Source organism: Camelina sativa, chromosome 20, assembly GCF_030686135.1.
Source record: "Camelina sativa cultivar CO46 ecotype springtype chromosome 20, ASM3068613v1".
NCBI classification, from domain to species: domain Eukaryota; kingdom Viridiplantae; phylum Streptophyta; class Magnoliopsida; order Brassicales; family Brassicaceae; genus Camelina; species Camelina sativa.
The window spans coordinates 32,346,972-32,363,257 of NC_141899.1; the positions used below are offsets into that span (position 1 = coordinate 32,346,972).

Consider the following 16,286-nt stretch of genomic DNA (forward strand, 5'->3'; position numbering starts at 1 on the left):
TGAATGCTTCGTTAACAAACTTACTCGATATAAATGTTTGGTCTTCAAAAGTAAACAAAGTTTCTTTTGTTTTTACAAAGAGAGAATGTAATAAGGTAGCAGATATGTTAGCAAAATTTGATTGTATTGATAAAGAATATTACTCTGATTCTGTTTCAAAGCCAGATTGGCTAAATATCCTTCTCTGTATAGATTTCCCTTAATCAATATATTTCATTTGTGGAAGAAAAAAAAATATACTAAACTCGTATTAAATTTTGAAAAATGTATTATTTTGTAAATACACACTTTAATTATTTTATGGGGTTATAGTTATACAGCCAAGCAGCCAGCTTTTTGCGTATATAAAAAAGAAAATACTGTAGTGGTTAAATTTTATTTGGTAGCGAAGGGGAATCTTTTGAATCGTTGACAATGGAGTGCGGGGGAGCCAACTTTGCGAGAAAGAACCCAGAAACAAAAATTACAGAGTTGGGGTCAGATGCTACCAACTGTTTCAGCAAAATCGAAGGTTTCTTGTAATTGTAGATGCACGAAATCATGGCCGATAGTGAGCAAATCGTCTACATCAGCTGCGTAAAAGAGGTACAGTACTCCTTTGTCAGCCACCTCACTGAAGCCCTCCGCCGAAAAGGCATAAATGATATGTTCGTCGATAGCGCGACGATATTCTTTCGGAGGAGGTCCAGGCAAAGGTCGAGAGAGCTAGGGTTTCTGTGATGGTTTTACCCGGAAACCGTACGATATGCCTTGACAAGCTTGTGAAGGTTCTCGATTGCAAGAGGAACGGAAATCAGGTTGTGGTTCCTGTGCTGTACGGCGTCAGAACATCAGATGCTGAATGGCTCAGCGCGCTGGATTCGAAAGGCTTCTCATCAGTCCACAAGTCCAGGTTTTCACTCTGCTTTCTTCTTCTCCTTATCTATTAACATAAGGTTTCTAAATTAAGATTTACTTAGTGGGATGAAAACATGGTGCAGGAAGGAATGAATGGAATGACTCAAAACTAGTAAAAGAGATTGTGAGAGATGTGTATGAGAAGCTCTTCTCTATGGGACGAATTGGAATCTACTCGAAGCTGCTGGAGATTGAAAACATGGTTTGCAAGCTACCTGTGGGCATCCGCCGTATTGGAATTTGGGGTATGCCTGGCATAGGCAAGACGACACTTGCTAAAGCGGTATTTGACCAAATGTCTGGCGAATTTGATGCTTCTTGTTTTCTCGAAAACTATGAGAAAGTTATTCATGAGAATGGTCTTTATCGTTTCCTGGAGGAACAACTATTGAAAGAGAAGCCTGGCTTGCTTAGAGACAAATTAAACAATAAGAGGGTTCTTGTTGTTCTTGATGATGTGCGCAGTCCTCTGTTAACAGAGTCTTTGCTTGGAGGGTTTGACTGGTTTGGTCCTGGAAGCCTAATCATCTTAACCTCCAGAGATAAACAAGTGTTTCGCCTTTGTGGGGTCAATCAAATGTACGAGGTTCAGGGTTTCAATGAGAAAAACGCTCTTCAATTATTCTTTCTTTGTGCGTCTATAAAAGATACGACAGAGCAGAATCTCCTTGAACTGTCAGTGAAAGTGGTTCAATATGCTAGTGGAAATCCGTTAGCTCTAAATATTTTTGGCAAAGCGCTCAAGGGTCATAAAAAGCTGTCAGCAATGGAGACTGCATTCGTCAAACTCAAGCGAAGTCCTCCTTTAAAGATTGTTGATACATTTAAGAGCAGCTATTACACACTAACTGACAGCGAAAAGAACATTTTTCTAGACATAGCTGCTTTCTTTCAAGGAGAAAATGTCGACTATGTTATGCAACTGCTTGATGGGTGTGATTTCTTTCCACATGTTGGAATTGATGTTCTTGTTGAGAAGTGTCTGGTGACTGTTTCAGAAAACCGCCTGCAGATGCATAATTTGATCCAGGACGTTGGCCGAGAAATAATAAATAGAGACACAGTACAGATCGAGAGACGCAGCAGACTCTGGCAACCTTGGAGTATCAAATATTTATTAGAAGATAATGAACACAGAGCAGATGGAGAACGCAAAACAACTTCCAAACCTGCTCAGGTCTGTTATATTTTGATACTTTCATAGTTTAATATGAGAAAACACCCTAATATATCCCCTTCCAAAACTCCTTCAGGGCACTGATGAGATCGAAGGCATATTTCTCGACGCATCAAACATAAGTTTTAATATCAAGCCTGCTGCCTTTGAGAATATGTTGAACCTTAGATTGCTCAAGATTTACTGTTCCAATCCTGAAGTCCATCCTGTAATCAATTTTTCAAAAGGCGTTCTCAATTCTCTTCCTAATAAACTAAGACTCCTCCACTGGGAGAACTATTCTCTGCAATCTTTGCCTCAAAATTTTGATCCTAGGCACCTTGTTGAAATCAACATGCCGTACAGTAAACTTAAGAAACTTTGGGGAGGAACCAAGGTAAGCAAACTCTAATACGCGACTTTAACCCTTATCATTACCTGATAGATTTTGTTGTTATTTATTTGGATTTATGTTTCTTCTCAGAACCTGAAGATGTTGAGGAAGATCAGACTTTGCCATTCCCAGCATCTAGTTGATATCGAAGATCTGTTAAAAGCTCAGAATATTGAGGTAATTGATCTCCAAGGTTGTACAAGGCTGCAGAGTTTCCCAGTCACAGATCAGTTGCTGCATCTACGAGTTGTAAACCTCTCAGGTTGCACAGAGATCAAAAATTTTCCAGAGATTCCACCAAATATTCAGACACTGCACCTCCAGGGGACTGGCATAATTGACTTATCACTTTCCGTTGTTAAGCCAAATTTCAGAGAGCTTAAGAATATTCTAACGGAAATTCCGGGTCTTTCAGGTGTCTCAAATCTTGAGCAAATTGATCTCGAACCTTTAACAAGTCGGATGAAAATCAGCACATCTAATCAAGATCCTTGGAAGCTTATTTGCTTGGAGCTGAAAGATTGCTCTCGTTTGCAAAGTCTGCCTAACATGGTTAATTTTGAATTTCTCAATATTCTTGATCTCTCTGGCTGCTCAGGGCTTGAAACTATCCAGGGTTTCCCACGCAATCTGAAAGAATTATATCTTGCTGGTACTGCGGTAAGAGAAGTGCCAAAACTTCCTCAAACTCTAGAAGTTCTGAATGCTCATGGTTGTGTCACTCTGAAATCAATTCATTTAGACTTCCAGCAACTTCCTATGCATTACACGTTCAGTAATTGTTTTGATCTATCTCCACAAGTGGTCAAAGATTTTTTAGTGAAAGCAGTGGCCAATGTTAAACAAATACCAAGAGACCTTCTGCAGGTAAATACTCTCTCTCTCTCTCTCTCTCTCACCCAGACCCAGTTACATCCTTCTCATATCATATCTGAATAATTTTTCGAACAGGAACTCAACAAAACTCTGGCTTTCAGCTTCTGTGCTCCCTCACATGCGAATGAAAATTCCACGCTTGATCTGCAGCCAGGATCTTCTGTAATGATGCAACTAGATCCCTCTTGGAGGAGCAAGCTTGTGGGGTTTTCTATGCTAGTAGAAGTTTCATTTTCAGAGGATTACTATGATGCTACGGGTTTTGGCATTGGTTGCATTTGCAGATGGAAAAACGAGGAAGGCCACTTTAACAGACTAGAAAGAACTTTTCATTTTTGGGGTCCAGGAGAAGCTATTCCAAAAGTTCAGAACGATCATATATTTGTCTTCTCTGACGTCAAGGTGTTTCCAAGCACTAGTGATATCTTGGCTAATTTAGTTGTATTTGAATTCTTCCCTGTCAACAAGGAGGGGAAGCGTCTAGATGATAGTTGCACAGTGACAAGATGTGGACTCTATGTAATTGCTTCTGCAACTGACAATACAGAGCTTAGGATGAGTTCATCAAATTCTTCCTTAGATCCAACAGAGTTTTCTGGTAATGACATTGAAGAAGTAATGAGAGTCGCCTATAATGATTTACAAGAGACAGATAAAGCTTTATTTCTTTACATAGCCTGTTTGTTCAATGATAAGGATGTTGATTTGGTGGTACCACTTATTTCTACCGTTGACTTGGACATTAGCTCTGGGCTCAGCGTCTTAGCCAACATGTCCCTCATACATGTATCTTCCAATGGACCAATTGTGATGCATTCTTTTCTACGGAAAATGGGTAAAGAAATCCTCCGTAAAGAATCCATGCTACCTGGTAGCTGGAAAGATTTTACTCAAGACTTTGAAAAGGTCTTGGTGGCTTCTTCTTCGTCTCGCAAATGGAAGTATGATGTTTTCCCGAGCTTCATAGGGGAAGATGTTCGCAGAACCTTCCTCAGTCACCTTCTTCAAGCATTCGAAAGCAAAAGAATCAATATGTTCAGAGACAATGAAATAGACATAAGCCAGCTTATAGACCCTGTGACTGTACGAGCAATAAGAGAGTCGAGGATCTTGATTGTCGTGCTCTCGGAAAACTACGCCTCTTCGAGCTGGAACCTGAACAACTTGGTGGAGATTACAAAGAGCTGCAAAGTGTTTGGTCAAAGAGTTATACCAATTTTCTACAATGTGAATCCCTCGCATGTTAGGAATCAGATAGGAGAATTTGGAAACCGATTTCAAGAAACCTGCAAGAACAAAACAGAGAATGAGAAACAAGAATGGTGCCAAGCTTTGTATGAGGTAGCAAACAAAATGGGGTACCCTACTATTGACTGGTACGTTATCTTGAGTCATTAGAAGTTGGTTTATCTTAAATATTACAAATATTTTTCATGAGTTGTGAATGCCAATGAAAAGAACTCATTTAGAAATATTTCTCGCACCTGTATCAATCAAGGCTATGTTGAAACTAAGGATTGACAAGACAATGCAAGTCTCAAAAAAATTGATATACATGGTAATGATAATGCTTTTTTCAAGTACTTGTAGTGATATCTTTCTCATTATTAGGGATAACGAAGCAAAGATGGTGGAAACAATTGTCGATGAGGTTTTAAGTGAACTGAATACTACAACAACAGTATCAAAGGATTTTGATAACTTTGTTGGAATTAAAGATCATATCTCAAAAATCAATACATTGTTGTGCTTGGAATCTAATGAAGTGAGGATGGTTGGCATTTGGGGTCCCTCAGGAATTGGTAAGAGTACCATCGCAAGAGCCCTATATAGCCGACTTGCTTGTCATTTCCAGCGTAGTATATATGTAGATAGGGATTTCATATACAAGACGATGGAATATTCGAGAAGATCCCAACTAGACGACTATGGTACTAAGTTGTACTTGCAAAAACAATTTCTATCTGAAGTTTTAGGCCAGAAGTACAGAGTGATATATCATCTAGGTATGGTGAGCGAAAAGCTAAAGGATCAGAAAGTTCTTATCATTCTGGATGATGCGTATGATCATGTGCTACTAGAGGCGTTGGTAGGAGATACTGGATGGTTTGGTTCAGGGAGCAGAATTATTGTTATTACACAAGACAAAAGACTTTTGCATGGTTATGGGATTGACAATATGTACAAGGTGGATTTACCATCTAAAAAGCAAGCTCTTTGTTAGGAGAGCAAAAATCGAATTGAGAAAATATGCGAATTATATTTAAATTAACGAAATCAGAAACGAATTACAACAGCATAATATAAAGCAGTAAATAAATTACGGAGGCGAGATATGATATCTCTTTCCTTAATTCAATAAATCGGCCGTAAGTGCTTTCGGACAATCACGATTTATGAATCCCAGGATACAACCGATCACGAACTATAACCGTAGCACACCAGTAATAGAACTCAAGCGAACAGATCTACGTTATATTCTCGAGACTACTAAACTAAGAACTTACTTGGACTAAGCAAGAGAGAGGGAGAGAGAGATCTTCAGAGGAAGGAGTGTTTACGTTTTTGTGTGTGAAAAATAATGAGAGGTTATGCCTCTATATATAGTGGAAGGAGGGAGCTCTCAAGAAAATATTCAGTGAATATTCTCGGAGTGCTGCCCAAGTTTGCTTGGAGTTCACACCAAGTCTTTCCAAAAAATTAAATGGGCCTACAGCAGTCTCAAGAGCCAAAAAGCTCAAAAACCCAAAAGTCCAAGAGACCACAGCCCGCGTCCGAGACCAGCCCGACCCGGCCCGCCCCGCGTCCGGCCCGTCCCTCTTCCTTCTACATACTTTTGGGAACCTTCCCTTCCCTCTTCCTTCTACATACTTTTGAAACTAGAAGAGTGTAAAACTATATATATATGAGTGAAAAATCAATCATATTTCCGATGTGGGATATTTCCCAAACCATCCCAAGTAGCTCACTTCACACTCTTATTTCTCATTCAAATCAACTCCGTTTTGGACGTATGAGTATACCATCTTGTAGTACTCGTTACCAGCTTTCCATTGCACTATCGACCAGACAATTCCGATCAGCCATTTGGCCGGAATTTGGCTGGAAAGTCACCGGAAAGTCATTGTTCCAAAACCTGCAATTTTCTGAAACTTGTTTCTGAAAATTCAGTTCCAAAAATCCCCCACATGAATAGAAATAAGTCTAAACATATGACGACATAACTAACCCTATAGACTGACACTACTAGCTAGACTAGACAGACCTTCGAGAGTATATGCGAAAACTAACTGTATATGAGTTGGTGGCGTTTTTCAACCTTGAACCGACTCATTGTTATACCTGTCGAGTTTACTCGGCCAGTTGGTGAACATGATGTCTTGAACCATCCGGATTTGTATGTAAACTTAGACAGCAGGCATAACACAGCTTCGTTTTCTCGTAGAACGAGGTTCTCTATTGTGTTCATTGTGGCCTTGAACATGCCTGGTTAATCATGAGTGAACTTGGAGAGTATAGCCTCATCTATTCTCCTAGAAACGGCCCCATCTCACACTCACAAGGTGATTTATATAAGCTGCTTGTATTTAAAGAAATATTCTGTAATTATTTCAAATATTTTATAAAGCTGCATTTCAAATCATTAAAAGCATATGCTTAACCTCTAACATACAGGAAGCACTTTACATCACTCTAGGAACTGGGAAAAGACAAAAGTCTTCTAGTGCTTGTAGCAGATTCAGCTTGATTTAGTTGTCCCTTTGAACCTAGGTCATGGGGTCTCCAATCTGAGTAGGTGGGGTTACCATCAAACATCCTCTTAAGTCATAGGCTTTAAACCCATTCCTCTTGATGATTTTATAACTTGATCTCGCGCCAAACCTTTTGTAAATGGATCCGCTAGGTTTTCTTTCGTATTGATGTAATCAATCGTCACTACACCAGTTGAGATAAGTTGTCTAACAGTTTTATGTCTCCGTCTGATGTGACGAGATTTGCCATTGGAATGGGTATTCCTTGCCTTGCCCAAAGCCGATTCGCTATCACAGTGTACACGTATTGCAGGCACAGGATTCCCCCACATTGGGATGTCTTCCAAGAAATTACGAAGTGATTCAGCTTCTGACATAGCTATCTCCAAAGCTATGAATTCAGATTCCATAGTTGATTTAGCTGCCAGAGTTTGTTTGGAAGACTTCCAGGACACTGCTGCACCTCCAAGTGTAAAAACATATCCACTTGTGGATTTTGAGTTTCTCGAGTCTGCAATCCAGTTGGCATCACTGTAACCTTCCAAAACTCCAGGTTCTCTACCATAGTGCAAGCCATGATCTTTGGTATAACGTAGATAATCCAAAACTCTAGCTATAGCCATCCAATGCTTATGTCCTGGATTACTTGTGTAGCGACTAAGTACATTTACAGAGTGCGCTAAATCCGGTCTTGTACAGTTTGTCAAGTACATTAGACTGCCAATTACTCTTGCATACTCCACCTGCAGCACAGGTTCACCAGAATTTTTGGTCAAGTGAATTTGAGGATCCTCTGGAGTTTTTGCAGTCCCATTTGAGTAATGCTTGAATCTATCAAGCACTTTTTCCGCATAGTGGGTTTGAGACAAGATAAGGCCCTCATCAGTTCTGATGATTTTTATCCCCAAAATTACATCTGCTAAACCCAAGTCCTTCATGTCAAAATTTCTTTTGAGCATGTTTTTCGTTTGAGTTATGATGTCTTTGTTGCTGCCAATAATAACCATATCATCTACATATAAGCATAACAAAATGTACCCTGATGGAGTAGTTTTGTAGTATATGCATTTGTCACATTCATTAATGCGAAAACCATTAGACATCATCATACTGTCAAACTTCTCATGCCACTGCTTAGGAGCCTGTTTGAGTCCATATAATGACTTCACAAGTTTACACACTTTGTGTTCTTGTCCTGGAATAACAAATCCCTCAAGTTGTTTCGTGTAGATTTTCTCTTCTAAATCTCCATGAAGAAAAGCAGTTTTTACATCCATTTGATGGATTTCAAGTTTTCTCAAGGCTGCAATACCTATGAGCATCCTGATCGAAGATAATCTTGTTACCGGTGAATAGGTATCAAAGAAATCTAAGCCTTCTTTTTGCCGAAATCCTTGCACTACAAGCCTAGCCTTGTACCGTTCAATATCGCCATTTGGTTTTCGTTTTATCGTAAAAATCCATTTACATCCCAAAGGCTTAAATCCTTGTGGTAGATCTGCCATCTCGTAAGTATGATGTTGCATGATAGAGTCTATTTCAGTTTTGACTGCTTCCTTCCAATAAGGTGCATCAGGTGTAGACATAGCTTCTGCGTATGTTCTTGGTAGATTTTCAGCTAGAAATGCCATCATCAGAAAATCATCACCAAACGATTTACTTTTGCGAGCTCGTTTGCTTCTTCTAGGTTCCAGTTCTGATTCGACAGAAGTAGTACTCAAAGTATTGCCAGCTTCCAAAGTCGCTGCATCTCGTTGTTCACGAGTCCGTTTTTGAGTTTTCCTACAGGGAAAAATGTCTTCAAAAAATGAAGCATTTCTTGACTCCATAATTGTATTCACATGGATATCTGGAATATCTGATTTATGAACCAGAAATCGATATGCACTACTGTTATGTGCATATCCGATGAAGATACAGTCTACGGTCTTAGGCCCAATTGTGACCTTTTTAGGAGGTGGTACAGCCACTTTTGCTAGACACCCCCACACTTTGAGGTATTTGTACGAAGGTACTGTACCTTTCCAAAGCTCATATGGTGATTTGCCAGTAACCTTATGCAGTATCCTGTTGAGGATGTAATTAGTGGTAAGCAAAGCTTCCCCCCACATGTTCTGGGCTAACCCAGATTCCTGCAACAACGCATTCATCATCTCTTTCAGAGTTCGATTCTTTTGTTCCGCTACTCCGTTAGATTCTGGCGAGTAGGGAGCGGTTGTCTGATGTATAATGCCTTTTTCTCTGCAAAATGCATTGAACGGCTCATTATATTCTCCTCCTCTATCACTTCGAACTACTTTTATAGTTTTCTGAAGCTGATTTTCTACTTCGAGGGTGAACTCTTTGAATTTTTCCACTGCTTCATCTTTGCTATGCAAGAGATATACATAGCAATATCTTGTGCAATCATCAATGAAGGTAACAAAGTATTTCTTACCACCTCTAGTGTGCACATACTTTAAATCACATAAGTCTGTGTGAATTAAACCTAGAGGTTCGGTTGTTCTTTCAACGCGTGGTGAGGGAGTTTTAGTGAGTTTGGCCTGTACGCACACTTCACATTTTTCTTGGTTAGTTTTGAATGTCGGAATCAAATTCAAGTTTTGCATTTTTCGCATTGTTTTGTAATTGACATGTCAAACGTTCATGCCAAGTAGACTCAACCAAGTAAGCAATAGGGTTTTCTTTCATTTCAGCAACAGACGCAGAAGCTACAATTTTTGGATGGACTGTCGTTACAGACATTTTGATCAGTCCACCCTTAACAAAACCCTTTCCCAAATACATCCCATTTTTCTTAAGAACTAACTTATCAGCCTCAAAATTGATGGAAAACCATGCTTGCTTAACACTGTTCCAGAGATGAGATTCTTCCGCATATCAGGTACGTGCTTCACGTTCTGGAGGGTGAGCTCACGATCAGAAGTTAGCTTCAGAACCACTTTGCCTTTACCTTCAATCTTGGACACCGCCGTGTTGCCCATAAAAAGCTGCTCATTTGACTTGTTCTGCACATAGGTGGTGAACATGGTCCTATCAGAGCATATGTGTGTGGTAGCACCAGTGTTGTAGTACCACTCCACTGGGTTGTCTTCCACCATGTTACATTCAGTAACCACGACAACCATGTCTTCTTCAGTTAGGTTTGCTTGCAACTTGAGATCTTTTGCTTTGCTTTTGCAAACATCAGCCTTGTGTCCAATCTTACCACAATGATGACACTTCCCTTTGAACTTCCTCTCAAGGTTGCTCTTCTTGAAGTTTGGTCCAGATGACACCTTCAACGGTTTATGAGGAATAGAGATCCCTTTACCCTTGCCTTTAAACTTGGCCTTATGCTCAGCTACATGAACATCATGCCCTTGGCTTTGAGCATCCAAATGAGCTCCACGATTGTTGTCCTCAACTCTCAACCGACGGATGAGATCATCAAGAGACATTGCCTTACGCTTGAAGTTAAGGTAATGCTTGAAATTCGACCAGCCTGGTGGTAGCTTCTCGATCAGGCAATTCGTCTTGAAGACATTGCATATCGACATCCCTTCCAAATCGATCTCCTGAAAGATGCGTTGAAGAGCTTCCACTTGTTCCATAATTGGTTTGGAATCCACCATCTTGAAATTCAGGAACTTCGTAGTTGAGAATTTCTGCATCCCAGACTCATCAGTCTTGTACTTGGTCCCCAAAGCTAGCCACAATGCTTTTGAAGTCTTGTACATACTGTAGAGGTCATACAGATCATTGACCAAACGGTTCAGAATCTGACCTTTGCAACAGTAGTCTCCTTGAGCCCAACTATCCATACTTCCAACCACATACACGTCAGTGTCACCTTGTGGAAGCATTGGTGGATCCTCTGTGAGGTACCTTTCCATGTTCATGCTGGCCAAGTAGTAGCGTATCTTGTTTTGCCACGTTTTGAACCCAGCTTTATCATCGAACTTATCTGGCATCATCCTTTGGGAAGCCGAAGGTGGTATCCCCATGTGGGTTAATCCATTACCGAACAGATTTCGGCGCACGTTTTCCATACCCGAATCGGTAAGCTTCGTCTTTTCAAGTTCTTTAGCAAGGCGTAAAGCCAACTCCGCAGGAGTTTCAACAGGGGTTGCAGGAACCCTATCACCGTCAACGTTGTTGGTGTTGTCTCCAGACATTTTTCTGTTTCACAATAAACAGATCTGATTAATATATTAATCAAACTGTTCAAGTAATTAAATTACACTGAATTAGTTTTGCAAACTCGCTTAACAAGCGTTCGCAGAAACTTGTTTCACAAACTCACTCAATTAAGAGCGTTCGTGGAAACCAGAGAGAGTAGAGAAGAAATAATTAAAGTAAAAGCGTTCTTCAAAAACTTTCCGCGTAGGCACCGAAAGATGAAAGCAGAAACAGTTATTCTGCCAATCAACTTTTGGGCGAAACTATCCACCCAATGTTTTTATGGAACTTGCAGTCGAAGTTGCAGAGACTGTCGGTAATCTTCCTTTGGGTCTCAACATTTTCGGTTCATTTCTGAGAGGGAAAGAAAAAACAGAGTGGATGAAAATGCTTCCTTGGATTGGGAAAAGTTTGGATGGAAAACTGGAGATATTATTGAGAGTTGCATATGACAGGTTACTTGATGATGAGAAAGACATATTTCTTCACATTGCGTGTTTATTCAATCATTATAGGCCTGAACATGTGAGACAATTACTGGCAGACAATGTGTTCGATGTTGAGCTTGGGCTTACAAACCTACACTACAAGTCTCTGATACAGGTAACAGAAGATGGGAAACTTTCAATGCATCAGTTGCAGTAAAACTTGGGCAGAGAAATTGTCCGTAAGGAGTCCATTCATGACCCTGGAAGGCGTCGATTCTTGGTCGATTCTATGGAGATTTGTGATGTTCTTGAGAATAGCTCTGTACGTTTTTTGGATAAGCATTTCATTTCATTTAGATATTTCCCAAGTTTTTTAGATTACGCATTTCTTTGTTAAAATAGCTTAGCTTCTGAGGTTTTTTTTCTGTCTTACCAGGGTACTAAAAGAGTTTTAGGGATATCGTTGGACATGTCAGAAGTTGAGGAACTTTTTATAAGTGAGACAGGGTTCAGTAGGATGGTAAATCTACAGTTTCTGAAATTCTACACAAACTTGGGGAATAAAGACGTCAATGTGCACTTACCTGAAAGCTTTGATAATCTGCCCCGTAAACTCAGATTACTGCATTGGAAGGCATTCCCAATGAGCTACTTGCCTTCTAACTTTCACGTAAGAAGTATTGTTGAACTCATAATGGAGGATAGCAAGCTTATAAAACTGTGGGAAGGAATTCGGGTACGTGTTCTGATCGATGCATCAGATAGTATTGTTGGTTTTCTTCCATGGATAGATAAAATTAATGGTTAGAGACACATGTTGAAATCTAGTAAACGCAATTTACCATTAGTTTGGAAATTGAAATTAGTATTGTTGCCAGGTATCTGATTTCTGTCTTTACCATCCTATTTTTTTCTCAGGTGCTTAAAAATCTCAAGTATATGAGTCTACGGGATTCGTTATGCCTGGAAGAATTACCAGTTCTCTCGACCGCCATCAATCTTGAGAAATTGGATCTTGGCGGTTGCTCAAGTTTGGTGGAGCTTCCAACCTCTGTTAGGAATCTCCATAGTTTGATGGACTTGAACATGCAAGGTTGCATAAACATCATGGTTCTTCCAACCGATAATATCAACTTGGAATCTCTGAATTGCCTCAATCTCAAGGGATGCTCAAAGTTGGGAAGCTTTCCAGAAATGTCAACAAACATTTCAAATCTCTATCTTGATGGAACTGCAATTGAGGAAATTCCTTCGTGGATTGAGAATATGTCTAAGCTCTCTTACTTGTCGATGAATGGTTGCAACGAGTTAAAGAAGTTCTCCCCAAATATTTCTAAACTGAAACTTCTCGTGGAGCTAGACATTTTAAACTGTGGGGCACTGCCTAGAGAATGGCGCCTGAGTGTTGGAATCTCACCAAGCACTTTGATTAAATCAGAAACAACACAGATGGAAGAACAATTGAAGAAAGAAGAGTCAGAAGTCTTTGATCCCAAAAAAGAAGGAATTTAAGACTTCTATGAGTGAATTATGTGAATCTGTGCGGGTCTCATGTGCATACTTGAATAAAGCACACGACATACAATGAAATCATGGTATCTTATTTTACTTTAGCAACTGTCAATTTAATAATGTCACTTAAATTTTTTTAATGTACATAACCTTGTAGTCTTGCTGATATCATATGAAGATGCGTGAATAAAGAAGCTCTTGATCTATATTCACGGTGGAAGTTGATGAATAGAGCATGGTCAGGAGATATCTCCTGATATATCTAAGTCCTGTATATTAATATGATATCTCATACTTCCACCGTGCTCTATTCATAAACTAAGTGCTGTTTTTGACCAGGAGATATATCAGGAGATATATCATAACTGACCATGCTCCTGACCATGGATATATTATGATGAATAGAGCATTAGTTGATTGCCCCTAACCCTTTATATATTACTTAAGTGCCATCACATCTTCCAATGTGGAATGTGGGATCTTTCTCCACCGAAAATAAGATCACAGATTGTCATTGATTTCTGTGCTGTTATTGTTAACTAGTGTTCTTATTAGAGAATGATCCACTAGAGAGGAAGACCGAAGATAGTATTACTTTATTTGCTTGGTCCGACTTTAGATTGTGAAATATATATTCGGTTTTTTTCTCTATTTTTGTTTCTATATAACACAATACTGACTGTAGAAGAGGTAAACATTAATTTTTGTTTTGGTTTCCAATACAAACAATATCAAAGTTTGGGGGAAATATTGCTTTTAATTGAGAGGAATTAGAAGAGGCATACATAGAGATTACATTAAACAAAAGAAAGAGGATACAATATGTAAATTCAGAGGTATATTAATATCCTAATTAAGGAAACTAGTGACTGGTAGGTAAAGGGTTTAGGGTTCGAGGAAGAGGAGTGCATCTAAGGGGATGAGCCATAGTCAAGAAGAGTCTTCCAGGAGCATCTTCCATCTTAACCTTACCTCCTTTGATTTCCCAGTCAAAGCACTGGACCATCATCCCAATCACGGTTCCTATAAAGATAGAACCAAGATTTGATCCAGGACATTTTCTTCTTCCGCTCCCGAAAGGAATGTAGTTAAAGAATCTCTCTTTTACGTCCTCTTCCTTTCTAGAAGAAGCTAGAAACCTCTCGGGTTTAAACTCATCAGGGTCTTCCCAAAAATCAGTATCTCTCATCATAGCATAAACATTGACAACAAGTGTTGTCTTATTTGGTACATAAAACCCTCCAATCGTACACTCGTCTCGGAACTCCCTTACAAGGAAAGGCACAGAAGGGTGCAATCTTAGCGCTTCCTTAATTACGGCTTCTAGGTAAGGAAGGTTTGGTAGATCTGTTTCTTGAATCAATCTTGTTTTCCCTACCACGGAATCAATTTCTTCTCTCACCCTCTGAAAGATCTTAGGGTTGTTGATGATCTCTGCCATTACCCATTGTGTCGATGTTGAAGAGGTGTCAGTTGCTCCAAGGAAAAGCTCCTACAATTTTTATATATATAAATTAAATATTGTTCGTCTGGATTCTCAAATAACTATTACACCCAACATAGAGGATAAACATGTACCGTGAATAACGACTTGATATGTTTCTTAGTGATCTTATACTCTGCATTTTCGTCTCGAGAATCTGCCAGCAATAAGTCCATAAAGTCCTTACCCTCAGTATCTTCCGGTTTCTCTTCATGCTCCAAAATAATTTTGTCAAGCAGCTCCTCAAATCTGCGGGAAACATCCATTATCTTCTTTTTGAACGGTGAGATCCCAAGCTTCTCAAATATGTTACGCAACATTTTTCCCAACAAAAACTTCTTAGACAAGGTAGCTAACTCGGCAACCAATTCCATGACCCTCCCTGCCTCGTTGTTCTCCACTGAGCAACTCCTTCCCATGGTCATCGTGCAGAGGGTGTTGTTAACGAGTCTCACTGCTTCCTCGAAGAAATCAACGCTTTCCTTCTTCATCGCCTTATCGAGCAGCGTTTTGTAGAACAGCTCTAGCTCTTCATTACGAACACTTCGTGACTGCTCCATCGCCTTGGGTCCAAGCACCTTAGTAACAATGAGTTTCTTCATGAACTTCCAGTAATCTCCATATGGAGCGTGGACGAAGCCAGCCGATCCAAACGCGAGTGATTCATCTATCGCAGCAACACCGCGAGAGGAGATAATTATATCTTGAGCTCTAAAGATCTCATAGGCTATTGCGGGGGAGGAGATGAGGATGACAGGGACATTAAAGATGCGGAGATGGAGGAGAGGTCCATACTTGGATGAGATTTTCTGAAAAGACATGTGGATTCGTGCAGCAAGGAGAAGGTGAAAATGACCGATGATTGGGAAAGCAGGAGGGCTCGGAAGCAAATCGAAGTTACCCTTTGGTTTCTTGAAAAAGAGAAAGTAAGAGACGAGTGAAGAGAAGCAAAGGAGGAGGAAGATGAACAAGGTTTGAGAGTAAACGATGACTGTTTCCATTGTTGCTTAATAGCAGAGAGAGGATGGATAACAATGAGGACTCTCCTTGAATCCATTTATATATATAAACGTAACATAATGGAGATCTCAAAGTGTAGGTTTTATTTATTAATATTTATATAACAAGTTCCATGATAAAAATACTCTATATCATCAATAGTGTACGTTCTCATTTCTCCTGGTTTCTGCCGACTACACATGTGAGAATTGAGATATAATAACAAGAGTGGGTGGTGGCAAAACTGGGGAAAAGAGTCATCTAAATTCTAACATAAGCATGTTGAAATGTGATACTAGTATATTGATTATTAAACCATGACAACCAACTTGAATATCTTTTTAACAAAAAAAAAACAACTATGGAAACCAACTGTCACACATAAAAGCACAAAATTCAAACTATGCTAGCTAGGATCAAATGAGTTTGACTGTTTTGAGATTTTTTCCTAAGATCAAATAATATTAAAGCTAAAGTACTCATAAGTTTTTGAACATGTTTGTGTAAGTATTTACATCAATTGACATGCCACTGGTCTTAAGAACCATTCTTAATTTCTCATTAAGGATATAATTGATAACTGAATTATCATTTAAATTCGATTTATCGTTTTTAATATTTTTTGAGA

At 39.4% G+C, this 16,286-nt stretch overlaps 3 protein-coding genes across 3 annotated transcripts; 2 read left to right on the forward strand and 1 right to left on the reverse strand.

The window, feature by feature from the left end:
* Nucleotides 1-338: 338 nt before the first annotated feature.
* LOC104771732 (disease resistance protein RRS1B-like) lies at nt 339-5,619 on the forward strand. Its single transcript, XM_010496307.3, has 6 exons — nt 339-892; nt 981-2,074; nt 2,151-2,450; nt 2,538-3,314; nt 3,399-4,699; nt 4,935-5,619. Exons 1-6 carry the CDS (start codon nt 835-837, stop codon nt 5,545-5,547), a joined length of 4,143 nt encoding a protein of 1,380 aa, XP_010494609.2. The 5' UTR covers nt 339-834; the 3' UTR covers nt 5,548-5,619.
* A 6,310-nt stretch (nt 5,620-11,929) lies between these two features.
* LOC147919739 (disease resistance protein RML1A-like) lies at nt 11,930-13,176 on the forward strand. The gene is made up of 2 exons (XM_087504087.1): nt 11,930-12,400; nt 12,583-13,176. The coding sequence occupies exons 1-2, from the start codon at nt 12,134-12,136 to the stop codon at nt 13,174-13,176; spliced, it is 861 nt and encodes a 286-aa protein (XP_087360213.1). The 5' UTR covers nt 11,930-12,133.
* Nucleotides 13,177-13,913: 737 nt separating this feature from the next.
* CYP705A1 (cytochrome P450, family 705, subfamily A, polypeptide 1) lies at nt 13,914-15,738 on the reverse strand. Its single transcript, XM_010496309.2, has 2 exons — nt 14,755-15,738; nt 13,914-14,668 (listed from the first exon to the last, which is right to left on the reverse strand). The coding sequence occupies exons 1-2, from the start codon at nt 15,658-15,660 to the stop codon at nt 14,039-14,041; spliced, it is 1,536 nt and encodes a 511-aa protein (XP_010494611.2). The 5' UTR covers nt 15,661-15,738; the 3' UTR covers nt 13,914-14,038.
* Between the last annotated feature and the right edge of the window lie 548 nt (nt 15,739-16,286).

Coding starts and splice junctions, on each gene's coding strand:
- LOC104771732 (XM_010496307.3), top strand. CDS start 835: ATGCTGAATGGCTCAGCGCGCTGGATTCGAAAGGCTTCTCATCAGTCC. Junction 2,075..2,150: donor CAACTTCCAAACCTGCTCAG/GTCTGTTATATT, acceptor AAACTCCTTCAG/GGCACTGATGAGATCGAAGG. Junction 2,451..2,537: donor AACTTTGGGGAGGAACCAAG/GTAAGCAAACTC, acceptor GTTTCTTCTCAG/AACCTGAAGATGTTGAGGAA.
- LOC147919739 (XM_087504087.1), top strand. CDS start 12,134: ATGTCAGAAGTTGAGGAACTTTTTATAAGTGAGACAGGGTTCAGTAGG. Junction 12,401..12,582: donor AACTGTGGGAAGGAATTCGG/GTACGTGTTCTG, acceptor TTTTTTTCTCAG/GTGCTTAAAAATCTCAAGTA.
- CYP705A1 (XM_010496309.2), bottom strand. CDS start 15,660: ATGGAAACAGTCATCGTTTACTCTCAAACCTTGTTCATCTTCCTCCTC. Junction 14,669..14,754: donor ATATCAAGTCGTTATTCACG/GTACATGTTTAT, acceptor TAAAAATTGTAG/GAGCTTTTCCTTGGAGCAAC.